Source organism: Montipora capricornis, chromosome 2 (genome assembly GCF_036669925.1).
Source record: "Montipora capricornis isolate CH-2021 chromosome 2, ASM3666992v2, whole genome shotgun sequence".
Classification (NCBI taxonomy): Eukaryota; Metazoa; Cnidaria; class Anthozoa; order Scleractinia; family Acroporidae; genus Montipora; species Montipora capricornis.
The window spans coordinates 21,572,191-21,582,190 of record NC_090884.1 but is presented as its reverse complement, the minus strand read 5'-3'; the positions used below and the strand labels follow the sequence as shown (position 1 = coordinate 21,582,190).

The window sequence follows — 10,000 nt, the reverse complement described above, 5'->3', positions numbered from 1 at the left end:
TTAAACCTGTGCAGTGCTACTTATCTTCCTTTTGATCATTTCAAAGAAATTTCCTTTACATTCAGCTTGTAAACAGGCCCTTTTGCTAGAGAAATAACCGCTAACCACCTCCACTTCGGTGAATAGTTGTGAACTAGCCACCTTTACTTCCACTTCGGTCAATAGTTGTTTTAGTATAATACTAAAACAGTGAGATAATATACAACACATTTGGATGTTTTCTTCACTTGTCACGGTTGCAAATCGGGACGCCATTTTTTCCCGAGTTGCTAGGAGGTAAATAGCACAGGATATTCGGAGTTTGACGAGCCAATCAGCGCGCGAGTTGAACGCTATCCACTGTTTTAGTATATACATACTAACAATGGATATCCAGAGTTTGAGTAGCCAATCAGCGCGCATGTTCAACGCCATCCACTGTTTCAGTATATACTAAATAATATTATTTCTGTCTTTGATAGCATCAGAGACAACAATCCATTGTAGTTATCGTAAAATGATTTCTCTAGTTTATGAAATTAATTACAGAAAGATATCCAATTATGTTAAAAATGAACCAGAAACAAAATTATACCACAACATATGCAATGATGAACATGATGAACATATCCCATTGATGATGATCTGGAATAAGAATCTTCTCTCTGATCATGCACAGACAGTGTACTGAATTTAGGGATGCTATGAACCATTTTTAGGAGGCCTTACTAAGGAAGAGATAATTTCCTTGTGTGAAGTTATCATTATGGTAATCATCAGTCAAATGTACAGTTGTACATGTGCAGGTATTTGAAAATTAATAGTTTTCATGTGGTAAGGTTACTTAACTAGGGGGCCCTTTAAGTGAATCAGTTTTGTCCATTTGTATTTTTTTTTCATTTTAGACTTTCATGTGTATGCATGGGGAAACAATTCAATGGGGCAGTGTGGTCAAGGTCATTGCAACACACCCATCACAAAACCAGCAAAAGTGGGTGGACTAGATGGAGCATCTGTTCATCAGATTGTGGCTGGTACTTCTCACAGCTTGGCTTGGACTGCTCTACCATCAGAAAGGTAAGGTGTTTGCAGTATAATAATATTATAGCAGCAAAATATTTGTTTCCTTTTTGATTACGTTGTGTATTTCATGTACACAGGTAATGTTATAAAGGAATTAAATCATGACTGGGGACTCCAAAAAGTGATTGTTAGGCATAATAACAAAGTGGTTGGATTAATGAGGTTTCCAGATAAGAAAACAAGTGAACTTTTGTTTGGGCAACAAAAAAGTGGTCGTAATAAAAGGGTCGTCATATTAACAAGGAGGTCGTAAGGCGGGGTTACACTGTACTCAATATTTCTTATTTTGTCTACCATTTTAAGTAATTCTCCTAAGTGGAGGTCAAGGTCTAAAGTACACAGGTCTCTTGCATGTCAAGGAAGAGAGTTTGTGCAATTGCTTAATATTATTCTTTGTTGCCTCTGACAGACGAATGATCTCTTGGCACCGTCCTTATTGTGTGGATTTGAGTGAATCAACTTTTGGAGTTCTGAAGACTTTCTTAGAAAATACCATGCTTGGAATACTTCAAGAACATCTCCCAGCTCCATTTTGCAGCACAAGGTATCGAAGAAGATGTTTCTTTCTTCTCTTTAGCCTACAACATTAAGGGAACGCATCCAAATATCAATTCCTATCAACTGACTTTTTTCTGATTACGTGAAATGTTTGAGCCAATTTTATTGTTCATTGGGCTGTGGTTACCGTAATTATTTTGTCATGAGAAGAAACAGCAGATTATTAAAAAATGAGAAACTGAAAGACAGAGCGATATGAACTATTTATGTACGATATCTCAGAATGGCCTGTAATAACTTAATGGGTTCATTTTAACCCAAAAAGGCAAATCTTTGGAGGCAATCAAAATACATTTGTATTAGCGCAAAAGTTTCAAAAGAGAAGGGAACATACATGTCAAAATCAGTCTATCCTTTACAATGTTATTCATTTAGCCACAGCAGCCATCAGTTTCAGAGAGCGAACTTGTACCATCTGAGAGTCAGGCAAGTTGTGAAATTGAGTGCAAATGAATTAACGAAAGCTACATGTATGAAAGAGTCTTTCGACGGTTTCAGTCTGCTCGTTTTTCGGTTTGCTGCTTCTAAAATACTGGAACACCCTAAATTATGAACTTAAAACTGCATCTAGTACAGCATACTTCAGGAATAACATCAAACCTTACATGCTTCTCTAAGATTAACGCCTAATTTTCATGCTGTTGTTCTTATTCCAATTTTACATACCTCATCTCCTTCTGGATCAATTGTTTTTTTTTATAATGTACCATAAAATTTTATTATCTTACCAATCTTAACTATTATTTTACTGTATTATATTAATTTTTTTTTCATATTTGCTCGGAGATACATGTACTAACATTATGTTATGCTGCTCTAAATCCAAGTTTTAATAAAGTTCACTGCACTACTACAGTGAACATGCACTACTGCATGGCTAAATAAAGGGTACTGTATTGGCTAATGGTTCTTGATTTTTATAACCCCGGCTCGTAAGTGCTGTGTCTAGGACTGGGGACGATAATGCACTTTTGTTCTGGTGCTAACATGCATTTATTGCTGTCACTTTTGGCAGTGGCTGATGCCAGGTAAAGTGAATAAATGTCCAACTGTCAGATTGTTTTCCCAGATGAACACACACCTTGACTCAAAGCGAAAATTTTCCTTGGTGTTTAGAGAGTGCGCAAGCAAAGCAATGCTTAATTAATTAGGCTAGGTCACGCAATTTTAGGCAATTTCAGCACTAATCGAATGGTCGTAGAATTAACTAAAATATCAAAATAACTGTTCAAAACTATAGAAAAACTCTAACAAAACACCGGGAAGCCAAGAAGGGACATGGATGGACAAAACTGGAGAGGATTGAAATGGATTGATTTCGGTAAATTTGAAAAACGTCGGCCCACCTTTTTTCAAATTTATATCAGTTTATATCAAAATGTCATTTACACAGCTGGACGATCATTCTCAGTAGTTATGTGGCCTTGTTTTTGCAAATGAAAGACTCTTGCTCTGCCAATTTGACGTTTAGAGCTCCTAATTAACAAAATTGAACAAAATTACCTAAAATAGCGTGACCTAGCCCCTTTAAGCTTTTTGATAGAATGAAGGTCTTGACAAGGTTTAGGTACAAATACACAAAATAGAATTGTTTTATAAATGACTCCTTCATCATGTGGCTTTGTGACACGTTTACAAGGTCCCGCAGTTTCATGATGTTATCAGCTAAACACATGATGACCCATATCTGCATCGGAATGTAATACATTAAGCTCCGATTGAATTGGTGAAGGTATTATCAACATCAGAAACGGCAACAAGAGACCACAAACCGGTACCGATTCCGAACCATTGGAAATTAAACGGGTCCATTTCTGATAGTTGGGTTCCCAACTGATATTTGGATGTGTTCCCTAACAGAAATTACAGAATTAGTGATACATTTTAGTCACTGTTGTAGGTAATGGTATTTGCAAACTTTACATGACTTGTGTACATACATGGATTTTGATAGGAGATCCTTAAAAATTGGATGAGCTCATGCATTTGCTTGCTATCCTGATTGCTCATTTTTTGCAGAACTACATTTTGTGTAAAGGAATGCATCAGGTCACACCGATTCCGATCAATTTCTCTGTTAATTTTTTTTTGCTTTTATGATATTATGGCTCATTTTTCAGATCAGTGGTTCCTCTCTTTAAACAGAAGAAACAACCATGTTGCAGCACATACTTGAAACTCCAAATGGCAATTTCCTTTTGAAGTTATTTAATTTGTTTTGATTAACTGATAAAAGTACATAATTATCATGATAGCCTTTTTGTTTGTCTGTACGTTCCTGACTTTTGTTTTTTTCATTTTATTGTTGTCGCAGGGAATGTCACCAATTTATGTTACTGTGTCTTGAGCTTCTGTCAGTTCATCTGACACTTGCCAGTGCTGCAGGTGCTCCTGCCAGCGTGCTGGGTCAACATGCCCAGCCCCTGAGACAGCTTCTGTTTAAGCTGTTAGATGCTACTGTATCAGATGACTTGCAAGAGGTAAGACATTGGTGTTGCAACATTGTAAGCACTGACTGGCATGGGAAAATCTGCAGCTGTATCTCACTCCAGGAATTGTCTTGGAAAGTCAGAAAAGATTTGCTTTATTGGGACAACAAGTAAAATAAAATTTATAAGAGTTGGAATTCACTGCACAATGTTGCTGAGTTAACTGCGGTGGTCTCCAACGACTATGTATTTCAATTTCCACAGTTCAAGTTTAATTTTCTTGCGTCTAAAGTTATTGTATTTGTTTCACCCATTATGGGATGTAACCTGAACTCACCAGTGACCAGTGCTCAGTTGGCTCAATAGCTTAGTTGTTAGAGTAGTGCAGTGCAATCTCATGGTCATGTGTTTAAGTCCTGCTCATGCCTGGATTTTTTTCAGGCTTTCTTGGTTTGCAAGTGCTTTTTGAAACTTACTGAGTTTATTGTGATGATCCCCAACTCTGTCTTTATATATCTGCAGTTCAAATACATACTCTACTGTTAAGATTTATTTAAAATTATTAAAATCGGTTTAGTTAGGCTACCAGTATTCGTCTTAAGATTGGAAGACCCTCTGTTCAAGACCCATTCTGGTCACTATCCGAAGGTGGTCCTTGTAGTTGCTAGTTCAACCTCACATCAGCAGCTAGCACTTGTAGAATAGGCTACTGGTTTGCCTTTTACCATTTGTTTTTCTACCTTATACATGTAATTTCTCCTGCTTTTACAATATGTTATGAAAGCGATCAGGGAGTCATGATAATAGAAGTAGCTCAGGGAAATCCTCAGTCACTAGAGTTAGCAGTGTCATATCTGTAAAAAAGGAAAATAAATTAAAGAGGGGCATGAGTAAGTTTTCAATGTTAAGACAATTTCAAGGTTCTAAGTACACCTTTCTTCCAAATTTTGTGTGTGCAAAACGTCTTGTATAAATTGCTGCTTTTTTGTTGTGATTTGGTTAAATCCTTGACTTTCTGAGTGTGCCTTTTTGACATGTTGAAAATCTTTCAAATATCTTGCCAAGGCTGTGCTCTACGGAAAATTTCGGGGAGCCCTTTTCCCAAGCATTTCAGCTGGGGTGCGGCCAACCCTCCAAGTTGGTCGCCCAAATTAATTAATTACGGTAGTTATTTAATTAATTATCTAAGATCAACAATGCAGCATGATCTTCATCCATCTCGCTCTCAACAAAACATTGCTGCTACTGCTCTGGTGATCGTCGAACTCACTAGTGCAAGAAAAACCCGCAACCCGTCATATTTTTCATGCCATACTTGAGAAAGACGAGAAAAGTGGCAATGCGACCGATATTTTTCAGGTTTAAAAGTGAAAAAGTAAAGATTGTGGCAGGTTTAGGTAAAGACATTTGGGTCTAATACAGGTAAACCTTTTTAAGGACGGTGCCTACTAATTAAAGATATTTTTGCCCAGGTATGTGATTATGCAGGTAATGTAGATCATAACAAGTGTTATTGAAATGCAAAAAGAAAATTGGGGGTAACCACGCATTTTTCAAAGACAATTCATGAATAATATTTGTAAAAAGCTTTAAAATACAAAGCAATGTATGGCGTTCTTTCTCAAATTGAAGCTTAATTATCTCTCAAAAATGCATGGTTACGCCCAATTTTCTTTTGGGATACCAAGAGTACCTTCTAAGATCTATTTTCTCCGGATTGTTGTAAACCGCGCAAAAATGTCCTTGTATTAGTAGGCATCACCGATAGGAAATCCAAATATCTCGAGATGCGCAGAACGTACATGTATGCTCAATAACAATAGTAGCCACCGTCCTTAATGGTTAGTTGGGTTGAAGCTTTTGTGAAAACTGCCATGAAACCAGACAATGAAAGCATGCACCACGGCCCAAAAGCTATCAATTTCTTTTGAGCAAGTCATCTTGATCTGGACGAAAATAATCGCTACAGCACAGAACTAAAGTATTTTTTCCTTATGTTACTGTATCAGTAAAATGTTTAGTGGAATGAGCTTTTTGTGGATTAGGTCGAAGCGCCAGTCACAGACAGCATTTTTTGTTTAGGGCACGCAATGATTTGTCACTACACCAAAGACAACGTGGGATTGCTCTGTTTCTAAAACAACAACAAATAAAATAATTGATCTGCGAGACACTGACAAATCACAATATTTTGGGATAACTGAGGTCAATAATTATTTTATCATTCGATGATTGAAAACACTTATTTGTAGACAGTTATTTGCAGGTCATGTGGTGGGCTCTCGGCCAATGAAAAGGAAGGAAAAACTCGAAAACAGCAAACCAGCAAAGTGTTGTTAGCAAAATCATATGAATACTCGCCTTTTTGAAGAATTACCAGGCCTTTTATTCCATTGCTGATGTTTTTCCTTCTCTTTGGAACGGTTAGTAAGCGAAAATGTGCATTTTATGAGGTAAAATCCAACGTTTCGTCGCGCCGTTGACAGTTTCAGTACGGAACAGATTTTCGGACCGTGGTCCGTATCGTAAAAAGCTGGACCGGCTACGAGCACACAATTAGCCAATCAGATTCAAGGATTTAGGATTCTGGCCCGCTAAGATGCTTCAGAATCAAAATTAATGTTGTTTATTTGTGCACTTTAAGAACTTCTCTAATTCTTATAATAAAATATAATATTTATTTATTATGTGAACATAATAGGTTTTGTTATCTCCATGTTTATTGGTTGAAAGTAGAAGTTGTGTTTGATTGTGCAACTTTATCACAGACTTAAGTACCAGTCTGTAATCACGTTTCTATTGCCTAATAGATCTTGAGTGCTGTACATTGATGCATGTGTTTTTCCCCTTTCAGTTTTCAGAGGCTGTCAATGAAGCTCTGTCAGTTGGTGCATCATTGCTATTGCCACCTTTACCTGAAAGAATGGAAGTTCTACACTCTTTACTTCCAGAAGCACCAGACAAGTGGAATTCACTAACAGTGGGCGAGGTGAGTTGTTGTTTGTTAAAAATTAAGAACTTCTGTGGTGGGCTCGTGTTTAAAGTAATAGTTTCTTCTCTTCTGTCATAGATCATCCAGGCATCATGCAATCTTATCAGTGAGATTCAAAATTAAAAATCTTCTAAAGATATGCCAAAAAGCAGCTCTAAACAAATCAAAAATAAACACTCAGCTTTAAGTTTATATCCCTCCAATTTTCGACTTTAAGGACTGCGTGGCCACCAGTGTGGTCCATACCACAGCTATGTATGTCAAACCTGGATTGAAACCACCAAGAAATGCTGGTAAAAATGTTTTACAAACCGTTTTCCACCTGAACACGAAAAGAGTCAACTGTTGAGAGCTTTTGTTGATGTGGTATGGCCGTGCAGCCTTGTGGAGCCACAAAAATGTTAAGCAGTTAACGAGGCATGACCCTGCGATCCAATCGAAACCGGTCAGTGGTCAAAAAACAGCTGAGTTCTGTGAGCTTCAACTTGAGCCCTTAATATGGTCGCATGATACCTTGTTTTGACAGGTGTCAATTGACCATAACATGGATGTGCAATATCAAAGATGTACACTGTAAACTAGCTGGAGTGTCAGCTGGAGTATGGCTGCGATATGGTCAGGTGATACTGGTCACATTGGCATACATGGAGGAGTGGATGGTCATACGGTCGTCGCGGTGACCAAAACAAATTTTCTCGCACAGATGAGTCACCATATTTTCTTACCCATGGTACTGTGCCAATGCGTGGCTGCAGAAATTTTAGCTCTTGAAGTGTTTTAACTTTAGCGCTTGATAGTGCTTTTATTTTAAATATTTCTCTCCAAATTTTAACTCTTAAATTGGTCTGCTTTTCGAACAACACACTGGTATACCCGGGAAATACATTGCTTTTACTGAGAAACTGGAGAGCTTCAAACTTGGCGCAACTTAATGGGGCAGTGATTCGTCCAGTTCCAGAAGATGTACCTGGCAAAGGCTCTCATCCTACAACCCTCTGGCTCCTGCAAGAGAACAGTGAGGTTGGAATCATTTGAGAAACAGAAGATCTATTACAAGAATATGTCATACAGCTGCTGGGGAATCTAAACAACCAAAGGTAGCCTCTCTCTGTGTGCGTCTACACCAGAACGTCACTTTAAGGAAAATGTTACTTCTGAGACAGGATTCCAACAACTGTGGGTACAAATTAAGCTAAAGTAGTTAAAATCCATAATGCTCTGTGTAGTGTTTCGACCAGTGTCCTGTTTGTTGATGATTGTATGGATAAATACTTTCAGGCACTAACATTTGGGAAGAACATCATCGTTGCTGCTGATCTGAACTGTGACATGTTAACATGTTAAAACCGTGTTCCTCAGAAGCTGTAGCATTACGAGGTCTGTGCGATAGCGTGAACCTCTCACAGTTGGTCAAGGAGCCGACTTGCGTGACTGAAAGTTCGTCCATAATTGACATGATTATGACCTCCAGTACCGATCTTGTGGAGAGGAGCAGTGTGATGAAATCTCACAACAGTGACCATTATCTGGTGTATGCTTCATTAAAACTGAAAGTCCCCAAACCTCCTCCTTGCTTCGTGAAAGTAAGGACTTACCAGAATTACGACAGCCAGCATTTTTGTCTCTGATCTCAAGCGATGCAGGCTCGTTGCATGGATTTCTCTGTGGACTGGGAACTGTATTGATTGTGACTTCAGACAAGTGGTTAAGACCACTAAGGCGGAACAAGAATACATTATATTAAATAAAGGAATGGAAGGATGTTGGAATCCCAGCTCTCAGTGGAAATTGATAAGGAACTACGAGAGGAGACTATGCAGCAAGTATATACGAGGGAAGTAAAGGAGGTCGCAGAGGAGTTGTGTCTGCTGGCGCCAAAGCATCAGAGGCGTCTAAAGCCTTGATTGATAATCATGAGCTGTCTCCACCGACCGGCATTACTAGTGGACATTGCGTTCCAGTTTCAACACAGATGGAAATTTGATCATAATTATAACACCGTTATTAAGAGAATTAAGGTGGCTTCTCGTGAGCAGCTACCTGAAGTACACACTTGGAGTTCAAGTATTCAAGTGTGTTAAGGGGCTCTCCCCTAGTTATCGTTCTGATAGATTTAGACTAGTGCATTCGTTCATGACTGTAACATTAGATACAAGGACAACCTTAATATCCCAGTCTGCTTCAGGGCAGCACACCTTTTTTATACTGCACAACAAATTTGTGGAACTCTCTTCCACATGCTCTTATCAATAGTGCTACAACAAGTTGCAAAATTGTTGAGATGCTTTCATTAAAAGCTACTTTTGTAGCTTCCAATACCTGCCGTATCTAGAATTTCAACCTTTCCCACTTCCCTTCCTCTCTCCCTTTTTCAATGTTGACTGTTTAAGATTGGAACAATTTTTTCGTCTGGCTAGCAACACTGATAAGGTGGGGGGGGGGGGGGAAGGGGGGGAAGGGGGGAGCTGCAGTGGAGAGATAATAGGTAAACTAATAACGCCTTAAGAAGGTGAAGTGTCTACACTATTTTCGCAACTTGAATCCTATAGGGAAAATTTTCAAGGTAGAAAAGCAGGAACTAAAGGAACAATCGTTAGATATCTGATAAGCTCTGAAACGGTTCAGAAGTTTGCACGCGAAGTGCAAAGCACATTGTACCAAACACGAAACGATATTAATTTTTGACATACGATGGCATCGATTTTCAAGAGTGTGGACTTATCATCGCTAACAGAATACTCTGTACCAAATACAAATGTACGAACGCGAGCAAAGTCTTTGGCACCACAGATCTGATGCTCCTAAAGTTGCACATTGCAAGTATTATTTAACGCAATATCATTTATTGTGTTCCTTGGTGACGTCAATGGGGATGGTGGCGTTACAGTTGCAAATCGTATCTTCCAGGAAACAGCACAATTCAACTAGTACTTTCTTTTCTATTCAATCCAATACATTA

The 10,000-nt window shown here is 38.4% G+C and overlaps 1 protein-coding gene across 1 annotated transcript in view; it reads left to right on the top strand.

Moving 5' to 3' along the window:
• Nucleotides 1-10,000, top strand: part of LOC138039075 (probable E3 ubiquitin-protein ligase HERC1) — a 98,520-nt gene that overhangs the window by 68,378 nt on the left and 20,142 nt on the right. The window contains exons 11-14 of the mRNA XM_068885243.1: nucleotides 885-1,056; nucleotides 1,472-1,606; nucleotides 3,935-4,100; nucleotides 6,904-7,038. Of these exons, the coding sequence (XP_068741344.1) occupies nucleotides 885-1,056; nucleotides 1,472-1,606; nucleotides 3,935-4,100; nucleotides 6,904-7,038 (608 nt within the window). The remainder of the gene's footprint in view (nucleotides 1-884; nucleotides 1,057-1,471; nucleotides 1,607-3,934; nucleotides 4,101-6,903; nucleotides 7,039-10,000) is intronic.